Source organism: Varroa destructor, unplaced genomic scaffold (genome assembly GCF_002443255.2).
Source record: "Varroa destructor unplaced genomic scaffold, Vdes_3.0 BEIS01000001.1, whole genome shotgun sequence".
Taxonomy (NCBI): domain Eukaryota; kingdom Metazoa; phylum Arthropoda; class Arachnida; order Mesostigmata; family Varroidae; genus Varroa; species Varroa destructor.
Window position 1 is genome coordinate 33,308,504 of NW_019211454.1, and position 23,299 is coordinate 33,331,802.

General features: G+C 46.8%; 2 protein-coding genes and 1 long non-coding RNA gene across 10 annotated transcripts in view; 1 reads left to right on the forward strand and 2 right to left on the reverse strand.

Annotated features, from left to right (window-relative positions):
- The window catches only part of pan (transcription factor pangolin), a 138,441-nt gene that overhangs the window by 77,425 nt on the left and 37,717 nt on the right, over positions 1–23,299 (forward strand). For 7 of the 8 annotated variants that reach the window (XM_086976719.1, XM_086976720.1, XM_022806007.2 and 4 more), the window contains one exon: positions 17,713–17,860. In XM_086976719.1, the coding sequence (XP_086832845.1) occupies positions 17,713–17,860 (148 nt within the window). Of the gene's footprint in view, positions 1–16,006; positions 17,044–17,712; positions 17,861–23,299 lie in introns of those variants that run through there. The other variant, XM_086976724.1, reaches the window with a different exon arrangement.
- Positions 1–23,299, reverse strand: part of LOC147758541 (uncharacterized) — an 81,345-nt gene that overhangs the window by 1,219 nt on the left and 56,827 nt on the right. The window contains exons 8-9 of the long non-coding RNA XR_015318551.1: positions 8,932–9,563; positions 427–7,251 (exon numbers count right to left, since the gene is read on the reverse strand). This is a non-coding gene — a long non-coding RNA (uncharacterized LOC147758541). The remainder of the gene's footprint in view (positions 1–426; positions 7,252–8,931; positions 9,564–23,299) is intronic.
- On the reverse strand, positions 18,595–19,944 carry LOC111250638 (uncharacterized). Its single transcript, XM_022806110.2, has one exon. The coding sequence runs from the start codon at positions 19,703–19,705 to the stop codon at positions 19,079–19,081; it is 627 nt and encodes a 208-aa protein (XP_022661845.1). The 5' UTR covers positions 19,706–19,944; the 3' UTR covers positions 18,595–19,078.

A 23,299-nucleotide genomic window follows, 5' to 3' on the forward strand; every position in this document is an offset into this window, starting at 1 on the left:
TTCTCAAAAAATCGCTCAAAAATCAAAGCGCTCTTACCCTACTCGGTTTTGCAACTTTTTGTCGAGGAGTTGAGCTACGTCACAGTTTGCACCAAAAAAAAGGAGAGCTCACTCTGCTTCCGGGCATAGTTTGTATTATAAGGGCCGCTCGCTGGGAAGGTTTTCGACCGGAAAAATACTCACCTTGCTTTGGATAGGTCGTACTTTGTGATGTGACAGTCATATGTGCGGGAAGTAGCTAGCGAGTACTACATTATGGCGGTATTGCACATGTTATTAAATCATATAATAATTGCACCGGAGGTAGTACGATAGCCGATCCCGAAGCGCCTCGTTTACCGGTCATTTAGTATATCTCATCTGTTGCATGTACGTGTATCTATAAGTTCCCTTTCGATTTTACTTATTCCCTACGTTTTCACTTACTCATGTATCTGAAGTGCTCTGACGGTTGCTGCCGCTGCGATTGCTACCGCTTATGCTATCCATCGTTGATGTCGACGACTATAGTTTGCTTTGCCTCTCTTTTAGATCTCCTTTAAATGGATCTGAGATCTCTTTCATCTCGTCCTCGACGTGTATTATGCATATGTGAGATATGTAATCTGCACAGAAACGACCAGGTACGAGCGTATGCGGACGCCGGTACGGGCGTGGGCGCACCACAGATAAATTCAGATTTTTACACAAATGTAGACTAGCATCCCTGGAAATATAACTATAGTAGCAGTTTTGTATGCTAAATAATATACGACCCTTTTGTCATTGATAATACCGCTGTTCCTGGCGGGAACCTTGTCGCTGATGTAGCTGTCGTTACTGTTAACAGCCCAACGGGCCCAGCCGGGTGGTCAAGCCAAACACGGACGAACGCTGCAGAACACCATGCTTCTAGTACTTACGGTACTGATCAGGTCGTCCATTCGTTATCGTCTCACGTTTTCTCCAATCTGACTATTTTACCCTTTCGGAGGACAATAAAGTGTTTCTAGCTGATGATGATTGTTATGACATTCTGAAGTACTGTTGCCGGAACAGCCCCTCTACGCAGTTCGACAAGCACATAAACGCCGCTTGTATAATACAAAGGGCCAACTGCTGAGTTCCAATAGAAGGTCGATCCGATTATTCTTGCCGCTGCTGCTATCTTTGTAGCTAGCTGTTGTTATTGATACTGCGCAAACGTTCGCGCTACGGCGATATTCGTCAAACGACGTTAGCAGCACATCAGTGGCGATAGCCAAGGCACGACGGATCCACCAGTCCTTTGGTATTTTCCCGTAATTGCTATTGTTGTTGCCATATCTGCTGCTGTCGTTTAAGGGTGTCGACTGATATTGATGCATGTGAACTGCAAGAGTATATGTACACGGTACAGTGGCGGCTGAAGGACTGGGCGCGACGACGGAAGCTGTCCCTGCGTATGTGCGCGTTAGAGAATTTGCCGCCTCCCATCATGCAGATGACAGATGTGGAAACGGAGCAGGAACGACAAGATGCGGGAGAACATGGCGGCGGCAGCAGCAGCGATGCGGAACCACTATTGGCAAAAAGGTCTTCATCGTAGAGATTATCGAAACAGAGATGTTGCTTATGCTCAAGGGTGCCATACAGCAGGAATTACTGTTACTCTGTGGAAGTTGCTGCTGAGAGGATGGCGACTGGTGCTGCCACATCTGCGACCACTGCTACCCCCACGACCATGACAGCAACAACAATTACGAACTACATCTAGTATTTCTAGATGTTGCTCCCTTTTGAGTTCGGCTGAAGCCAAGCCTAACCCAGGAGCCCTAGGAACTCGATTCTACGGGTGCGAATTCAGCTTCCGGCGCCTTCTTGGCACCACGATACCGCTGCTGCTGCTGCTGCTGCTGCTGATCATGGCAAGCTGAACGAATAAGGCAGTGGCGACGTAGAAAGTCTGCTGCTCGATAGCTTTGGATATAGACGCTGAGGTAGCAGGATAGGTCTCTACAAACTACTATCAGTAGTCATAAAAAAGGTAGTGATAGTAGTAGCAGCAGCAGCAGCAGCAGAAGTTATCGCGTCAGCTGCGGTATGCCGGTGCCTTCTTGGTTTTGAGGTGCTTCTTAACCACCGACCACGATAACCAGTGCCGAGGGCCGAGAGCGGCACCGCATTACACCGACGTGACACGACTTCCTTTGAACTTCCTTGCCTCGTTAGATATGGGCAGAATGAACGTGAACCTATCAAGAAAGAAGAAGGCGGGTGTGCTGTAGGCCACTCGCAGAATTCGAAAGGTGCGTTTGAGGTGCGCTTGCACTCCATATTATGGACACATACATGTATCTATTTATCTGTTGCGCGGTTGTAGAGAAGGAAGGGTATTTGGCAGGTTACCAGTCTCCAACTTACTATTTAAAGTAACATGTCAGCACTGAGCGTTCCTCGCCGTGGATGCACTGCATCCCGCCGCTGACATATATTGTACGATAAAAAATGATATTGCAGTATTATGGTGTACTACAAAATAGGGGATTTTAAGTCCTGCTAAAAATACCCTATTCAGAAGACATTTGAATACGCATGGCTAGTTCTCCACTTCAATACAGCTGCTGTTCTCCTGTTAGCCACTGCCACATCGCTGCATATGTAAAATCTTTATACAGTAGAAACAACTGCACCATATCGGTATGGCGCGTGGTCCTGTTAGCAGGTTCTAGCGTTACTAAAGATCCTTTCGCTCAAAAAGGCACCTTATAACGTGACACCAGCAGCAAACACAAACAGATGTCAGGAAGCGGCCAGATGCTTCGAAACCGGCAAACGACAAACGATGACAACAACTGGGAGTGACTAGGAGAAGCTCGTGGAAAACGTATGCGGTACCTTCTGACCATCCCACTGCTGCTAGCAGTGCATCCTAGCCGTATGTCTGTCTGTTGTGTGATGTGTGTATGAGTGTCCTGTATCCAGCATCATAGGAGTTCTAGTTCGTGGGTCGTCCTTTCCCGTGCTCAGCGAGCTAAACTCCTGTGCCGCATAGGCTTTCGCGTCTGGTTTGTTCTCCTGGTCGATAGGCCCCGCCTCCTGCTCCTGGCAGCCCGGGATTGGGCGCCCGCTCGCGGCCAATCGGGGATCGCCTCTTAGCTCAGCAAGCGATTCTCAGAGGGTCCACAGGGCCACCCAAGAGTTGGTAGACGAGAGGGATGCGAAGAGGCGCAAACAGACCTTAGAAATACTACTAAAGCTGGAGAGGGATGGGTGACACCCACCCACTTAACCGTCAACCAGCCAGCTCTGCCAGGCAGTCGGCCAGCCGGCAGCGCACAGTGCTCGGCGCGCCACATGACTTGCACCCGCTGCACGGCGCTTACTACTTGGCCAGGAACGAAGAAAGGTCTTATCATGTAGCACTTGGTCCTTCAGCTAAGGCCCTGGGCCTTGTAGTAGGGCCCCGAGTTCTGGCAGGGTGAGCTCGAGTATAGTAGGGGGCGAAGCTGGCAGGCATGCAGGTACGGCGAGCGTCACTAATATATGTAGCGTAGTGTCGTATTGGCCCAGTGGGCAATGCGTTCTATTAGATTTCTAAATTGGACTCGAAAACATCAAATGACGAGTAACAGATAGAAACAGAAAGATTGAAGGAAAAAGAGATCTGCTTCTAGCAATGTATAGCATGTCATCAGGCTCAAGATGTGTGCTATACGCTCATCTGTTCCCCATTGCAAAATAATTTTTTTATATATACCGCTATGTGCGTATGACACGTAGCTTGTGAATTTCCATTGAATGCATTGGAGTTCAGTTGAATTACTGTAGATATGTGGGACCTAACACGCAATGCTCTAAAATGTGTGTGTTTCTAAGTATTTACAGTAACACTCAATTAATATCAAAGGCAAATCTTATTTAAACGCCTTTGACTATAATATTTTACCAAACATTTAGGAGCTTTTGATTTATATCTCAATCAATATCTTCACTGCTTTGATTTTAAGTAGCTCACTACTTGTTAACCGATATAACGGCGAACAAAGTGAACTCGTAAAAACGTTTCAATAGCCCTATATCTCGAGGCTCTGAGCCAGTTGGCACCTCATTGCTATTGAACAGTGGCAATAGCAACGCATTGAAGGTAGATTTAAGGCGGACTCATCGACCGAGTGCGAGCGTGCATGTGCTTATGTGTGTAGTTGTGTGCGTAATACGTTTTGTGTGCATCGCGGATTATTCGGGTAGAGCTTCTGGCTTTAGCGGTATGTTCGATAGCGAATGTGGCAGAGACTGCGCGAGTGTCAAGGAGAAAAAGATAAGAGAGTGCTGCAGCAGACCCAAAGAGTAGAGATACAGCGGCGAGGACAGACAAGTAGTCCAATGGTTACAGCGTTGTAGTATTGTGGGTACATTCGTAATGTCCTTGTGGGCTCTTCCAGCTGAGCGCATCCGAACCCCTCGAATCGGCGAGAGCCGGCCAGTACACACTGCGACGCTACTTTATGGCCACGACCGTCATGGATAGAGGCATGGACGAAAGCGCTTCGTCAGACTCAGCGAGGCGGAAGAACACCATGTTTCAAATTCTCGCTTGCGGCTCAAGAAACCAACCCCACAATCCCATAGGTCTCCATTCCTGCACTTCTCCCAATTCGAAAGCTGCGGCAGCAGTAACGTAGTGCCAATATGGTTGGTCCGTCGATGCGTTGCTCGACGATCTTCATCAGTCTCGCTTTGCCGAATCGTACTCTGTTAAATCTACATCATACGATATATATATCATACAGCTGTGTTAACGAAAGAACAATATCCGTTTGGTAAAAGAGAAGAAATAGAAAAGTTCGAAACTTTGGTGATTACTTGGGCAAAAAAAAGTCGTATCAGAAACGGTCGTAGCTTGACGTGGAGCAGCCGGGGGTCAGCGAGCTGGTAGCTGAGTCCGGCAGCTTTTCAACTTCTGTTACCCGTTTTATAGTTTGAATAACATTTTATAGCAGCAGCTTGACTCGATGAAGCTAAACTAATAATTTTGCTTGTGGTCCAGACAGAAGTTCGCGTGTTTCTTTGTTAACTCTAAGTGTACACTTGCGTTTTTGGTCATTATCATCATCTCGATGGAGGATGACCAATTTGTACAATGCCATATGCCTAGGGGCCGCGGCCTTGCGGCAATCACTCTCCTACAAATATTAGGTCAATTTGTTATGCTGAACAGGTCTAGAACCAGGCACAACTGGACTCTGCTGCGCCTGTATTGGCACACACATCTGTGCATTGTAGTAGTCTGACAAGGACTCTATATGCGTCTGTGTGCGTGTGTGCGCGGTCGGAGTTGGAGATTAGGTTTTGAAGCAAGCATCACTTAGGCAGATAGCGCCACACTAGACTTCGGAAGAGTTTCGCGCAGCGATCCGAAGCTTCGTAGTTCATACGACTCTTGTTCGCCTCGTGGCTCGTGGCCGAAGCTCGATCAGGTTAGCATCTCGTAGACGCATGCTCGTTTCGGAGAGTATCGCGTCGTCCTCGGACCACAGATAAGGCCCGAACGCCGGTGGGATGTATCAGGTTGCGCAATGGTCCGCGCTTGTGAGTATATATGCCTTTCGTGGGTGCTCTCTGCCCCGATGGCAGAGCGCCACTGGGGATAAACGGGTGTGTTAGACGTGACTCAAGAGCAGTTTACTGATGAGTAGGAGAAAAGCAGATAATCCCTAACACAGGAGGTCGAATAGGCGATACCGTAATGGACGATGAGGTCTCAGTGGATAGGCACTAGGAGCACATACGCTACATAAACTACTAGCCTGTTGGGTCGCAATTAGTCGATCCGAGAATTTGACTGACTACTAAGTGCTTTTCTGCCACTTAAGGGAGACAAGAAAAAGTGAACGGGCATCTTCTTAGACAACATTTTCCGTTAAAAAAGCATCCGTCATACGCCAAATAAACCGCTTATCTACGCATTAGCTAATAATGGCGCTTATTTGTGCGCATCCTCTGTTTGCAACATTGGGCGATTTATGGTTTTACCATGTCCATATGCATATGTCCCTTATAGCGATGGCCGTCTAGTGTCTGATTATATCTCGAACCTAAATACAGATACAGATAGAAAATATCTCCAATTTACTTATAGATTATCTTCACTTGTCAAAAAAAGGGAGCATCACAAGAGTTAAGGAACGCATTAATTCGGCCATCTAGGTTCAAATCCAATATTTGTAATAGTCGCAGAACGGATAAATTAAATAGTTTCATGATGACTGGTTGAAACGACAACGTCAGAATAATACGGAAATAAAGTAACTATGACCGAGAAACAAAAGCGAAAAGGATCAAAAATGGCGAAAAGATGCATCAGGGCAAACAAGAAGGAACTACAAAAAATGGTCAACAAGGCAAAAAAAGGGCATACGCACACGCATGGACTTTCGGGGACGACAACAACACAGCGAGAAACAAACAGTAATTAACATTTTTATTCTTTCTTTGTTTCTTTTATGATCATTATCATGATCATCACTCCTTGTTCATAGTCTCTAGTGTGTGTGTGTGTGTGTGTGTGTGTGTGTGTCTGTCTGCTCCGAAAAAAACATCGACGGATATTTAAAAATCGAAAAAAAAAAGACACGAACGACCAAGAAATGATGAGCAGGCAACAACAGCAGCGTGTCGAAAAACGAGGTAGAGCAGAAGGCGAGAAAATATTATGTGCCTCAATTCAGAGTCTGAAAAGTCGGACCCAGAGACGATCCGAAGAAGGGATGGGCTGGCGACGACAACGACCCGCGAACGGCCGAAATCGAGGGAAGAAAAACATAGTAGTATCTATTTAGTGGATCCAGTGAATCCAGAGGCGGGCGATCGGCGCAAAGGATGAGATGAGCGCAGGCAAAAGTTGGCCGTTACGACTCGCTAAGCAGCTTGCTTAACAATAATAACAATATCAAAAACAACAACCGACCTATGTGTTTGTGTGAGTGTGTGTGTGTATGGGAATGTTTGTCCGTTCGAGCCGCTGATGCCCGCCGTCTATATTTCTGCCTCTAAATGTGCGCGAAAGTGTTACTCTGCGCGTATGTTTGGTCTTGTAAGCGTGTTCTCTCTGTTGCCGCCGAGCGTAGCAACTGGCTGAGTCCGTGGACAGCCGTTTCGGATGTTTAACGTGATGGGATCGCCGAAAGGTGCTGCTCGCGCTAGCGGCGGCAATAGTCGTTGGCTATCGCAGGGACGAATCTGGTGCTGCTGCCGTTGCGATGGTAACGGCTATACTTCAGCACGATTGATCTGAAAAAATGAAAGAACGAGCAAAAGAAGAAAGCGTGAACGAAGTGTCTAATTGTGTTGGGGTACCACGTTAACAGCAGCCGCAATAACGACATTGACAAGCATAACCACCATCGAATTGAAATGTAGATAGAGAAATATAAAAAAAGCCGATCCGGGACGCTGTTGACGGGAGTAGCAATAATAACAATAATAGAAGCTGCTTGTATGTCCGATGATGTATGGCAGTAGTCCAAACGCCTTGGACAGTGTACTTATTCATGGTACAACAACGGTTCGACTATAGATAAACACAATGATACGATAATCCCTATTCTCATTTTTTATTTATTTTTCGAACATTTTTAAAAATAGATTTTAGATTTTATTTTTTTCTTTTTATAGAATTTTTTAGGTCTCAAGGAAAAGTAGCTAGTGTTTCAAAATAACGATATTTTTTTCATGCCTATTCAGTTTGTATGTTTCCTCGTAGTGACGATATGCTAGGCCACATAATAAAATATCTTCGTTATCTGAAGTTGAATGGGCAACTTATATCGGTCGTCGTTGCCGCATTAGCGACCCTGCAAAATTTACTTCCGGGATTTCCTGTATATAAGAGCTAAAATGGTCCCATATCATAATTTTATGTAATATGTGTGATTTATGCGTCTGCACAGTTTGTAGCAGGCGGAAAAATCGGAAAGATAGCTGTCAAATGTGTTGAATTGTCTACGCGTTTTTTCCTTTCTATGAAAGATGGTATATACGAGCGGATCCTACGCCAGTGCGCTTCTGTAAGCGTGCATAACTAGGATAAGGCCTCGAAGGCGTCAGTGGCAGCGAGACCTTAGCGCCAACCTAATTTGTTGGGGAATCCTCGAGGTGAGCCCGTCGTGATCCGGCAGGACACGGCACAAAGAGAATTTCATTACGGAGCGTGCCAGAGCTTTATGCTTCCCCGCCGGTATGTGTTGTATGGCTCGCGCAGTACCACACCGTGGGTGCTGCTGCTATTGGTTCTGTTACCTCAATGGTGGGGTGCCGTATTATGTGATTCGTTTGGACTTTTCTTTTCTCTGTTGCGTCAGAACGTTCTCTTTATACTAAAGAGGCTCTCTGGTAATAACGGTATGATCTTCAGTGCGTCTATTCTACAAGGAGACTCGATATTAAACTGGACGGCCAACCGGTTTGTTTAATAGCACATAAACAATGCTTTGCCAAACGTTATACTTAGCTGAATTTCAACTGGGTACATAATAAACTATACCCATATCAGTTTCAAATAAAGGAGGATACGTTGATTTTTCTAGACCTCGTCATTGATACAGCTGATTACGTGTTTGTTCAAAAACGACCGTGAGAGATGTAAATTGCGTGTACGCAGATCAGCAAAGGCGCCTTGCTATTTTGAAAAATAAATGTCGTCAAGCCTTCGATGGTAATGATACTACTATTATTATCCAATGAGGCGGTGTCATCGAAACAGACTGGTGCCGATTCTGCCGATAATTTGTTATATCTAGTAATCATAACATATACTACATGACAGGTGTGATTAAGGTAAGGAAACGTCTCTAGTCGTCGCTTGCGTCGTCGCCGTCGTTCAGAATAATGTAGAGCTGAAGATGAGGAACAATTCGCTGTAGTAAGAAATATTTGTTGCAGTTTTGAGGTAATTGTAGCAAGCTTACTTACCAGCTCTTCTATAACCGGACGGTTTGCTCTATTGCTTGTCAATAGCTATCGCCGTCACGGTCACAGACGACGCTTAGATAAACACGGTAGATAGACAGGCACAACTTACATGGCCCTCAGGAAAGCGGACGGGAAGCTGTGCTCGCAGTAAACAGTTAGTTCTCTGCAATGGGCAACTTTGCCTGCCCGGGAGCAGAACAGCATCAGTGAAGCAGATCTCAGATGCAGGCAAGAACCAAGCAAACAGACGCCAACCCCAGACGGTATCCGGTGGCTCTGCTGCGCAGCCGTTCTGGCCTCACTAGTATAGCGCTATTCTAGGTGTAGATGTCCACTGGTAGACGTATGGCGTCGGCGGGTAGCAAATTGTAGCATGCGGCAGGTGGCGGCCCTAACGGTTATGGCGATGCGAATAAGCAGACGAACTGGCAAATAGAAGGATGGACGGGTGAATGGATTTCCATTCTGGGTAATGGACTGAATGGGACGGTCCGAAGGTGGTCATAGATCTCAATAGATTCGGCTGCTACTGGTTCGTTTTCGTTTTGGCGCTGCCGGCATAACGGTGGTAGCATGAGGAACGAACGGCGGGAAGAACGTCGGAGAACAGGTGCTGACGATACTCCTTTTTCCTACAGAAAGGATATTAGAAGGCAAGGAACACGTTTAGAAGTAAAGTAAAGAAGAAGGGATGGATATCAAACCCAAGGGGAGTAAAAGCAATAGGGAAAGTAGAAACATGGCCGAAACGCCAGTCGACGATAGTGACGCTGCCTATCGGCCGCTACTGATACCAACAACAAGTCGACAACAGTAACACACTTCTGATGCAGATTCCGATATTAGCAAGAAAATACTGGCGACGATTGGCGCATAACTAATCGACAATACTGCTGGCCGTTAAGCCGCTAGCAACCCGGTCCGTTTAATGCGCATTTGCCCACTACTACCGTTGTTCGCGCATCAGCAGTCGTCTTAACTGGTGGAACTCGGAAACGACTACTATTTATATTTAAAACAACGAATTCGGCTTAGGGCAGAAATAGTTGGCTGGGTGAAGAACGAATATGCCCGCCACCCAGATAGATATGATTCTCAGGGGAAGAAGAAAAAGGAATCAGGCTTGAGAGAATCGAAGTCGCTTAGGCCCGACTCGGATAAAAATGAAAAATTCCACGAACGATCATAGTGACAACGGCTGTCATTATTTCGATGGTGCTTTTTTGGCGACAATGATTTGGATATTCAGTATTCTTTCTCTTTATCTAATTGCCTTTAGCTACCATTGAGTCATCTCCATACTTAGTTCAGTTATCGCATCGGAGCGTTGTTTTCTCCAAGTCGCTTTCGTTCTACGATAGCATAATCCTATCCGCATGAAAGCGTCATCCCAGGCTGATTCGAACAGGGAAAAAGGAAACGAAGACCAGGCGAAACGAGGTGAGGTGTAAAAAATGTATGGATACCCAATAGTTCTCTGTATCTCTTATTATATCTGATTGGTGAACGTCATTGAAAAGATCTGAACTTTGGAATGGCAACTTCTATCTACCTTCACTCGACCTCCTTTACCGCTGTAATCGCCGTGGCTGGCGCAAGATGGTGATGAGAGCCATGGAATGCTAGGCAATGGCGAGCGATCAATTTAAACAAATATTTACTGCCAATTACGAATAAGAAAAGCTAGAAGAAAGACGTGCGTACGTCGGTTCGGTTGTTGGGCATCTCATCGGTCAGTTGCTTAATCTGATGGTGTGAAGTATAAATGGACATATGTATTATATAAATGTTGACCCGAGAGGAAGGCCCAGTATGGCCATTTCACTAGCGATCCAGTCGCTTCCTCACCTTGTCGAAGAAAAATTGAGAAAGAGCCCAAGTAAGTAAGAAAGAAACCGCTGCTGTTTGTGCTGCCGCTGTTAATTCGCGTATTCGCCGAGAGAAAATGCCGTACCCCGGTAGTATCTCTACTCGCTCTGGTGGCGATGCTTGTCGCCGCTGTTGCTGAAGCGTGCGTTGCGCCCTGTAGATTGGCTCTATGGGAGAGACTGCTGTATCGACGCTTCTTCACCTTTTTTTTGAGAGGCCCCTTTGGGAGGTTACCTGGACTTCGTTTGAGGAATGGCGAACGCGACTCGTTCGCTCGCTCACCAGCTCGATTGCTTGCTTTCTACCCAGGCCAGTAGCATCTTCGTGGCTTCGTAGGCTTGCTTCTAAATATATAGAAAGTTAGTAAGCGAATTGAGCTATGTCAAAACATCGCACGACGCGCGCTCGCGGCTACACGCATAGCTGTGATGTGATCGTCGGCCAACATCGTCACCCAACCACACCTGCTGTAAGCGAGGATTACGCCAGCTGACCAGATCGCGGCTGTCGCTGCTGGATCGGCCGCTGATGGTATTAACGTGACGGCGACGCGCTCATGGGGTGAGAGGCGTGAAAGAGAGGGGCCTGTTGAAAATCATATTTGATAATTCTCGTGTGCCGTCGTCAGAGCCGGGTAGACAATGGCAGCAGCAGTAACGACAACATGAATTGACCCTGCCCGTCTGACGTGGTGACTAAACCAGCAGAGGAGCGAATATTAACGATGGAAAACTGGCGAACGTGAACGTGATGCTGTTGATTGCTCACTGACGCTTTCTAGGCGATGGTGATTCCTAGTATCGGCTCGAGGGAGCCAAGCACGTCACGCCATTATCATCCTATATACACATGTTTCGACTGCTCCTACCACTACGCCGTGTAACTGGATCAAGTCTGCAAGTGGGCCTGATTTGCTTATTTAAGCTCAATTCAAGAGCGTTCTTTATTCGTTGGTTGATAAACTGACTAGCATGGCAGAACAATTGAGTTTCCTGCTGGCATTTTAACATACAATACTCGGCCGGCATTGTCTTCGTTCGTTCGTTTCCGATTGAAAGATTGCTGGCTTCAACTTGGGGGTGCCGAGGAATAGCTGTGCGGAGGAGATATGGCAGTTTTCACAACGGCTGTTGCTACTGTCGCAAGAGCAGAGAAAGTCAACGGGTAGAAGTGGTGAGGACGACATAAAGCTGAGTCGAGCTCAGAGTCAAGTGCAACCATAGGGGTGGTAACATTTTGAGTTTAGAGAAATACAATATAAGTGGGCCGCAACGAAGATTGTGCATTGGTAAACGGAAATCCACAGGGGATGCGGGGGGGAAATGAGGACAGAGCACGGGATACAGCAGAGTTCGAATTAGAAATTCAGGGACTCATCTTTAGGAGTGCTGCTCCTACCGATGATGATGACGAATATGCAGACAAGAGGAGAAGTAAGGAGGATGGGGATGTTTAAACTCAAATATAAAAAAATGAAAGCTTATTTCTTTCAAGAGGTGCTCATGAAGGATAGGGCCCCGAGGCACACGACGAACGAGAGTTAGATCCAGTTAGCTATAAATCGAAATCGAGAGGTTTTCGTTTGAGAATAAGGAGAGTTTCTCCGTTCTGCGAAATGGGACGCGCTGCTACGTGACTAATTTGGAAATGCCCTGTTTGTCGGGGTCGTCTACGATGATAAAACATGATAAACCCGAGGTTGAAGGGCACAGAGGCGTGCGCCACTCTTAAATACCGTTTTATCGGTATCAACAATCGGCTGATTTGAAGAATTGCCCATCAACTTTTTACGGAACGTTGCGGAAGGATTAGGATAACTAGCATACCATATATAATAGTTGTAATGATGTACGTGTTAGTATCACGATTATTGGTCTGGGGAGGCCAGCAGAAGATGTTATTCAAGACAATGAATACCTCTTGTCTTGAATCCGCGCCAAGCTGAACTAGGTGCATATTGACGGTCAACTGCACGCAGTACTACGAGAAGTCCTTGAACAAGCACGGTTCGACCATCAAGCTCTCCAGAAATTGAAGAATATTTGTCGATACGCAATCCAAGAGTACTCGACTTCGACAAGCACGACTTGGTCACGACCCTTAACCCTCAATCTGCTTTTGCTGATAGCCAAAGTTTTCACCAGTAACAGCAGGGGCGGCGGCAGGGCCCACAACCCTGAACGTTTAGTTTGACGGTCGAGCGGGATCCGGTGACTGACGATAGTTGATTTCAGCGAGGTGGTTGTCGTATCGCGGAGAGGCAACTTCGTATATTGACAATGTGAAGGGCTTCGATTCTTCAGTACTGATTTCGATGCTTGTATGCAAGACTGTGAATGCGCTGTATAGTTTAGCGTCTATGTTGCATATAGGACGCATCGGGGCAAGCCTTGGGAACAGGTCGGCGGAAAGCAAAAGACAGAGGGGATAGAGTCTCGAGAAAGAAGGGAGAAGAAAGCACGCGAAAAAGAGAAACGGATACCATTACTTTCGGGCATTAGCCAGAGCAAACCTCAGCAGATAGCGAACATTCGCTGATAGCAGGTAAGCATACACACGGCCACGCAGATTCAAGCACACCGACCGACCCAAAGACAGGCCTAACCGAGTAGGGGGGAACAAAAATGCAAGCGAATAGTGAGTAGCAGGCTGGGGCGGGAACGACAAAACTCCCAACCCCCAGAGCAGCTTGCAAGGCAACGTTCACAGAACCTTCCACCACTACCAGTAACAGTGGCACCGCCACGGGACAATGTTTGGTGTGGGCGCGCCGTCCTGTTCAGCGCGTCCGCGCACGGGTTTGCGCCCACTCTGTCGTGGCGGCTGCGGCAGGAGGGGAGAAAAGATAGTGAGCCCGCCAGTGGAGGCCCGCTTGCCTGTGTACACAATTCTTATTAGTGAATTTAAAATGATATTTGCATTAGAGCGGTGAACGCTGAGTAGAGGGGGCGCCGACCGGGCGACCAAGCTGCATCCACGGCAACACAGCAAGAGATCTTAATGGGGGGGGGGGGGGGGGGAAGGGACAAAGGGGAACCCTGTTGCGATCGATCCGCCCCTGCATCACGGTGAAGCGGTGAAGTGGAGAATCGCAGTGCCATCGCCGCGGTCACACAGCCACAGGGAGCCTCCATTCCGTGTTACTTCTCCTGCGCCGGAGGCTCTTGAATAGCAGTAGCATTGCTAGGCGACTGATACATCTATATAGACCTGCACATACGTGGATAGGCGCGCGCACATACATATATATATGTACATCTGCGGGGATACGCAGCACTAATGCGACCTGTAATGCGACCCATCTGGACTCGTCGCTTGTACGCCCGGCTGCCCGCCTGCTTGTTTCCCAATGGACCGGATTGCATTGGATAGCAACAATGGAGTGCGAGATGCGGCAATAGTTTCTATTGTTTCTACCTCACTGCCCCGCGGAGCCATGAGGGGGCGGAACTGGCGTTAGCGGGCCACCCAACGAACATTACTTAGTTGGCACGAAGAGCGAGGAGAACGACCCACTGCTGGCCGACGCTCGAGGTTAAGCAAAAGCAGGAAGATGACGTTGGTTATTTAGCTAGCCAACGAGGTCGAAGAATCCGAGGACAGTGGGGTTCCTTGTTGCGAAATAACTACGGCCAGTTCAGATGGCCGCTTTGTAGAACAATGAACTTACGAGCTCAGTAGGCTATCTGCCGGAGGTGATAGTAAAAAAAAACTGAAAAACAAGCAGCAGCAGTAATTGCTAATGGCTTAAGCAGATGGGTCTTGACAATTGGCAGCTAAACTTCTACTTTGTGGAGGTCACAATCAGAAATACACTCATTTGCTCAATCAGCCACCCAAGGACACACCAATACATTCGTTATTATATCTTCTTGGCTTCTAGCTTGGCTCGAATCGAAAAAATGGGAGAGCTGTGAATGTGCCGCCGTCAGGCCATCTTCATGAATTGTCTTCAGATTAGGGAAATAAGCGACTGAGCAGACGGCTTTTCTATAAAGCGCATGTGTCGATTGATTTGAACTTATCGATTTTGTGCCCCGCACGCAGTATTACATATATATATTTAGAATAAGCTATATAAGATATACATTCTACATAAACTTCCAAGCTTTATTTTAGTAAACGGTAGGCCTAGAGATTTACTAGGAGATTTGACACTATGTTTATTTTATTATATCGAAAAGATTACACAGTAATGGACGAAAACTGCATAAGTATATTAATAATCGAGATCTCGTCAAGTCAGTATGCACGATAAAGGGCAATACCATTGTCCTTTAATTCGTCTGTTAGGACGGCTCGAGATCGATTTCGATTCGGTGAAATTTTGGTTAGACGGATGTTAGCCAGTATGGGTTTGGTCATATGGGTCTATGTGAGTGAAGGAGAGAGACTGTACATGTGATAAAGCATCGCAACATAGCCTGGCATGGTTTGCCTAGTCTCATCCTTCTTAAGCGATAGTTCTGAGTGCGAATCAGGCCGTCGTAGCTGCCGTCACTGGGGATAGGATGATGAATAATTAATTACCGGTACGCAGCTACTGCTAGGGGACGAAGGGCAGCCAATGGTGACACTCGTTGCTCTCTCAAGCTGTCGTCTAGAGGGTCCGGTAACGGCACTTTGTCGTCCAAGGAATGAACGGAGAATGGCCATGACCATCGACAGCACAGGGCAAAATGTGGAGTAGAGATAGACAGGGGCAGCGTTGGACGGTTAAGGGACAGCAAGCAAGACCGTAGAATCGCTGGGCATCAAGAATGGCATAGGGACGAGCTCAAAAGGCCAGAGAACACGGACAGATAGGGGCATATCTTTGCATTACGCTAGGACCTGTGTGAGACAGGATGGAATGAGCAGGATTCGCAGAAGTGGGCGTATACTAGTCCTATGCCAGCTACGCATATACTTTGTGCTGCGTAGAAGAGCTATATGTCCATACGAGGACATAGTCCACTGAGAGAAAGGCCCTGGTCCAGGAACAAGGGTCTGGGTAATCTGTAATGGACGCTGAAAATGAAGGAGAGTGGAGGCCAGGAGAACAGCTCGACTTCTTCTAATAAGCAGGCCCGCTGCCCTGCTATCGACAGCAAGGGGACTCCTTTTGAAGTCTGGTTGTCCGTCTGTCGATCCAGCAACCATGGGAGAAAAGAGCGGACAAGTACGGCGGGGTGGAAAGTGGGGGGGGGGGGGGTCGAACGTGCACGCTATTACAGACAGGACGACTCCTGTCGCCTGCTACTGTCCAAGCCGCTAGAAGCTTAAGTCGAGAAAGGACAGCTGAGCTCCAACGGCGAAGTCGAAACCCTAGTCCAGAAAGCTGCACGTAGTGTATACGTAGCTGGCTAATATGAATATACAGAGTAAACCCGTGGTTTGTGTGTCTGTGTGTGTGTATATGTCATTGCCTACATATCTCTGTGTGTGTACGATACGATTGCCTGACATCGACTTACTTCGAACGTATTAGCTTGTCGTCAAAAAGCGCTGACTCTGGATGGATGGGGCATCGGCGGATGGCTGGGAACAGCTTTTGTATCTGCCTTATCTGCTCTTCTTCAATGCATCCATCTGAACTTTAGCTAGGGGGTTGAGGCGTTACTGTTTTACATATCTGCCTGTGTGTCCCTTCATCAATACATCCACACCTAGATCTAGCTACAAAGATACCTGCCACTCCTTTTGCAGTCACCTCACCAATGACCAATGCAAGCGTCGTCATGTCTTCCGTTTCATTAAACCGTAGGATGCAGCGATGTCGATAGCTTACGAGTGGTCAGACTGTCGACGTAGGGCTATCCGTCCTAGGATACCTCTTTACCCGAAGCAGGAACGAATTGAGCAAGTCAGCTTGCTGGTATTAATTGCGGGGCCATATTAACGGCGATAGATCTACATGTGTACCGCTGTTTCGGCTTACTTTTGTGAACACGCACAGGCTGGACTCTATGGAAGGGCAAGCTCATCCTAAGAAAGGACCGGGATGCAGCAGCCATGCCCCTGTTGCTGAGGAGCTGAAGAAGGAAAGACGGAAAGAAAGAGGCAAAGCAAAAAGATAGCTTCATATGCGGCAATCAGACGAAAGAGGGGCTCGTACAGAGCAAGAGAAGAATCCTTGCATGAGGAGTCAGGCTACATGAGACAGACAAGACTAAGTGGCCACTAATGGACAGTATTCCTGGCTAGCTACTCTTTCTTCTCTCAGGGACAAAAAGATGAGATCTTCACTTATGATAGTTACAGGTATGACCTATATATGTATATATATTGGTTTTTGTGATGAAGCAGCTATCAGGCTGTAACGTGGCCTTTTATAATGTACTACATCTATATGTAATAATGACCTATTGCGGCATAACAGCTTGCCTAAGATACTATAAATAGAAGAATTGTTATATATACGCGAGCACGCAAGTATTAGGCAATTCCATGTTGTGAAGGCAAACAACGGTAAACAAAACAGTTTGTCTATCGTCTTGAAAACTGAACGGTGCTATGGGGACTGCGATAGGAGCGTGGCAGAGAATAAATAGACCATAGTACTTCGGAACTGTAATCGAGTAATCTTCAAAGCGAGTTCCAACAAACACCCGCCTTGTTAATCTGTAATCATATAGCTCACGTGGATCCGGTGTGATATTCGTGTTAATAAACAAATGATCATCGTAAATTTTTCTTATATATACTGCAGAATTTCTTGTCTTCCATTGATACAGGTAATCGTTTATACCTTGTGAAGATTATAAATGAAAATTAGCTGACGATTTTTAAGTATAAACCGCTTGTAAGCTGAGTAAGTGCCAGCGGCATGTTGTTGACCTGCATTATTTGTACATGATTTAATAATAGCTTCATTATTAAATTAGAAGAGCAAGCCGGTGACTTCTGGACATATATTTTGTGCTGCTTCAGGGAAAGATGATGGGTGCTGCTGCGAGCGGTGGCTCACCTTTGTCATCATATCTAATGTATGGGGGCCATCCCGACGCTACGTTCTCTCAACCGCCGCCCGCTCATATGGGCATTTCCGCGCATGGCGTGCACATTGACAGCAAAGCTGGTGAGTAAATGAAAGAATTACTTCTCATTTCTAGCATCGACGCTTACGGGGTAAGCTCTAGCTCTTTTTCATTCACATAAAGACAATATCTACGAACTTCTCTGCGTTTTCGTTAAGATCATTGCTGGTGAAGCTCACACCAGCCGCAATGCCTACTTCTACTAGTATAAATAAAATAATTGTCACGGAGACCATCCTACACGTGTGGCAGATTTTTGTTTACATCTGATCTTTGCGTGCGGTTTCGGCTTTCTTCTGGGTCAGAAGAAAGTCTCGGGTGCGCACTAATTATAATTCCAGTTCTTTAAATTTTTTCGAGGGTCACTAACGAAGTTAGTTGGGCATACAAATTTCGAAAGTTTGGCAATCTAAACTTTCGAAGTTTGTACGCGACTGCACTTTCATTAAAAGCAAACATCGTGACAAAAGGTTCGCTGTCGTTTCGTTAACGACCACTTTCGTAGGTTTTTTTTTGCTAAAATCACATCTAAACTTTTGGGTTAAATACCCGAAGATTTCTACGTATCGGTCAACAGATGACACTATGACCACCTGTTTTAATTACACAAGCGCATTTCTGTACGACGGAACTGCTGTTAGCAGCACTAGTTATGGTAGGAGTAGCAGCCAAGTTTCATTCTCTCATTTGTTGTTGCTCTTGTTGGGTTATTAATCACAGGTTGCTATTTTCACGTTGTGAGATGTTTCTCCAAGATAGCGACGACACCGGTTAGGATTTTTTTTTGCTATGCTACATTTATTTTCAACACAACAGGCACTTTTATATACAGGGACGGGACTGTCTGCTTCGTAGTAGAGTTTTTTCTTTTCGTATTATTATAATTATTACCGTCATCATTATTATTATTTGTATGTACACGGTGTTGGTGCCGTCCAGAGGAGAGCAAATGGACGACCTCTTTGGAAGTATCTACAGGTGCGCTCAGCGCAAGCGGACACGGCGACCAGGAAGAGGAGCTGGTCAAACAAGGTTAGGTGACACTTTCGGGCGGGCAGGCGAAAGTCGAAGAGAGCCCAGCGAAATCGAAACGAACTCCTCGTCGTTACCAAAATCATCATCGCCACCTTTCTGACTTCGATTGCCACCGTCATGGCCACCAGAGGTAGTGCGTGCGCAACAATATCCTAGGGTTGTCGAGTGCGCGTGCGATTTGGGCTTATTAGACGTATGACATTTGGGACCTTTAGCCCGCCCGTTTAGGCGGCGGCAGCAGCCTTGGCAGCAGAGGCGGCGGCCTTCTTGTGCCAGCCCTTCGACTCGAGCACGATAGGGACGGGCTTCTTGATGACAACGGGGTGCTCCTTGACCACTGGTACCTCGACAGGAATGTGCTTGGTGACAGGCACTGGCACATGCTTGTGAATGTGCACAGGGTAGGGCTTTGGCACCTTAACTTCAACAGGCACTGGGACGGGCTTGTGCACAATGTAGGGCTTAGGCACATGCACAATATAAGGTTTGGGTACCTTCACGATGTGCGGTACAGGGTAAGGCTTCTTGACGGGTACCTTCACAGGCACTGGCACCTCTTTGGGAATATGGACTACCTTGTGCACGGGATAGAATTGGTGAACAATATGGGGCACTGGGACAGGCTTAGGTACGGGCACCGGCTTGTAAACTGGCACTTTTTTCGGTACATGAATAACGTGCGGCACGGGTACGGGGTGTGGCACGGGATAAGGCTTGTGCACCTTCTTCACGACCACGGTGAGCTTCGGCTCGTACCATCCATGATGGTGGTGCCAGCCATGACCACCTGCGTCAACGTATCCAAGACAGCACAGGATGAGCACGCCCACCACACCCACCAAACGTAACATGACTCTGCCTGCTTTCAATCTATCTCGTTATTATATCTCTATCTGTATATACTGCTGCTGCGTCCTTTGTCGCCTAGACTCCACTCGAACCGTTCTCCTACCAAACTGCGTGTTCTTTCACCTGTCCCTATTCTTGCGTTCAGTTCCGACTCACCGTGCTTTCACTACCACGGAAACGACGACGTCGGCTGACTGCTTGGCTTGCCGCCGCGCCGGCTCTTTTATAATGCGGCGAAAGGTCGAAATGGCAGTGGCCGAAGCGTCTGGTGGCAGTGGTAGTGATGTCTCAGCGCGTTGGCTCAACTCGTGTTCGGGCCCAGCTTCGGGCCGCCACGCGCTGTCCGCTATAGCGGCGGCGGCGGCGGCGGCGGCGGCGGCGGCGGCAACAGCAGCTGCAGTTATAACTTCGGTGGCTTCAAAAGGCAGCATATTGTGTTAGACGTCTTGGGGAGACCGACCAGCGGAAAGCAGCTTGGGACTGGGGTTTGCGGGAAGGAGCACGTCAGACACGTGCAGCGCCGTCTCGCTTGTGTCCGTCCGTCTGTCGGTCCGTGCAACATTCGTCCAGCGTCCGTCCGTCCGTCCCTTCGTTTGTCTGTCCCGCGGCCCATCGGTGGACCGAGCGGCATTCGTTATTCTCATTATATAATTGCTATTCAGTAAAAGCGAAAGAGCTTACCTCTACTACAGCTACCGCGTTGGTCTGCCAACCACCGCCGAGGTAAAATGTCTCGACGCGCTGCTGACCGACAGACCAAGCACGTTTGCTACAGCTACTGTCGCTGTTATTGTTGTTGTTATTGTCGCTGGTGCAGCGGTCCGATCCACCTAACGGACGCGTAGGGAAGCCCCGGCTACTGCCTCATAACAGCATTATATTGCTATACGAAGGCGAAAAAGGTGAAAATGATGGTGGTGAATAGCGGCCAAGACGGCCATCAGCAACAACAGAGACGATGATAACAACAGCGAACATGGCGCGAACAACAGTAGCAAATCAACCAGCCGCGGTCGTAGTAAAAGCCCTGGAGCTATAGTTGCTGCTGCAGCAGCAGCTGCCCGTGGTGGCATTGATGCTGATATCAGTGATAATGGCTATGCACGCACCTTTTTAGGCCGCGCAGCCGGGAAGGCAGGCGAACAAACAGACAATAATCCGCCTACTGGGCTATAAAGTAGTAGAAATACACCTGAAATTTATGCCATGTTCGGCGTCCCCATTGTCGCCGCGGACACTCCACCTGTCGCTATTTCTTTGGCGTGATCAGCTGCAGAAGCAGCCTTATTAATGACAATCTTAATAATAATAATAACAGAGTCTAGACGAAACAAATAGCGCAAGATACTCGAAGTACGTAAACAGACAATCCGTTTCATTAAAAGACATTACTTCCCAAGCTGCTGCTGCTGCTGCTCCCGCTGAAATTACTGTCACTGGAAAATTTTTGGCTGTTTTAGCGACATCGATAGCTCTAGCGATTATTTTATTCAGACGTTTACGTACGCAAACTAGAATAGCCTCTTCTATCGCGGCGATTGCACGATGATTGCTTCGCCATTGCGTTACTGCCAGATTACTTCTATCTAATTCAGTGATATATAATACAAACATTTTATTGTCGAAGACTACTTTTGGAATAATGTCCATTTAGCGACTAGTTGTCTGAGCTGGTCACGATACGCTAAAATCTATACAATTATCCCGTCTTGACGTTTACTGCTTTGATGGGCCGCCCAGATATGTTCCTACCTGTCAATACAAAAAAAAAAATGTCCTAACGCTGAATTTCGTTGTAAACGATAAACTGTAAAAAGACGTGAAATTAAATAGAAAATTACTTACTTAGACAACTTGATTCTATCCAATGACAGATCGTTTTGCATTATGCGCTTCCCATCAGAGATGCAGAAATCACCGAATTTATCACTATCCCTATTGAATCACCCCTATCACTGTCCCCTGTCGTTTTTCCAACAACATATTCTTTCGACGACCACATGGAAAAGCAATGTTTTGAAGCGATGTACGGACGGGAGACAACAGATTCTCGATCTTAGAACTTCGCCAAAGTTTGCCATAAAACGATCTAGCTACTACGTAGAGACCCTGTGAGAACAACCCTTTCGAGTGATACGCTCAGTTTCAATAGAATATTCATAATAACGTTTACAGGAACTCCCTGTGAACTTTGCGCTGTCGATTTCATTGTAGCTGCTTTTTTTTTGCTTCTTGCAGTTACTTAAGTGTAGCGTAAAGCCATAGTGTCACTAATTTACTGCATAAGTGACGCGCTCCATTCATTGGGACGATCTATAAAGGGCGCCAAGCAGATACGTCGTTGGCATGTTACGACAGATAAGTTCCTTGCAGTGAAAAAGTTGTAGCGAAGTTCACGTTGCACTCAACCAACAAAACTGACCGTACTTCTGAAACCAAAGTTTTCCAACAGCATCTTTTTGGGCCAGACCGAATCGTGCAAGGTGAGCATGTGAGACGGAACGGAAATGCTAATTTCGAACAGCATTACCTTATGTGAATCAAAATGGGAAAGATCGAGATGATCGGTCAAAATCGTAATGCTGGCCCTGCTGATCATGATCATTCCATCGAACGAATGTTTCCTTTCAACGACATGAAACCAAACACATCGAACGGTGCGGTACTATTCAAGCATTACCGGCTACTACTATGACTACTACAATAGCTGCCATCGGCTACTGTTAACACGACTGAAGAACAACGGAGTCAGATAGCTCAGTCGATTCCGTCCGACCAAAACTCAGTGTCTTCTGCTTCAAAGAGTTGCCCACTAAAACAGGCGTCTATGATGCGTTATTGTCAATCCCTTAACATTACTTAATAATAATAAACGTACAGTCAAAGCGCTGGGCCGCCGTACATCCTCATCCTTGGTCGAAGGACTTCCGAGGAAGGAGAAGCTAAGTCGACTATGCACTCGGGAAGCCAGTCAGGTGACAGGACAGCTTAGATAGCATAGAGAAACAGAGTGAGTGCAAGGTGCTGATTCAGGTTATTATCCAGTCAAGGTGATGTTTACTGCATCATCCCATCTCTGCAGCACCATTGTCAAGCGGGAAACGAGAAAAGAATCCTAACTTTTTAATAGTTACCAAAAATCTGTCGGCGTCAAGATATATCGTGTGGTGTTCATCTTTATTGTTTCTACATATTTGTTTTGTCATCGATATCAAGGCACGGAGGCTTGACCTACTTAACTTGCTTGGTTAACAAATGTAACGCGCAAGGAGGAAAGATCACTGTTCTAGAGCTACTATGACTAATCGTCCATCACTTAACACGAGCAGCACAAAATAGAACGATATTACACTACTGTATAATACGTTACGTGGCTTCTATTTGTTATAGTCCATTACTTGACGTAAACGTTTGCGTCGCTTTCCAGAGGCTGAAACACATTAGAATTAGTAACCTTGAGAAGGGTCGCCTCCTGGTGGGGCCTTGGTTAAACGCTCTAGCGGATAATTAGTGTTTTTTCTTGCATAAAGACCGATTGTTTGTTACAATCAAAAGACTCGAGTCAACATTTCAAAATGACGGTAAACTTGTTACAT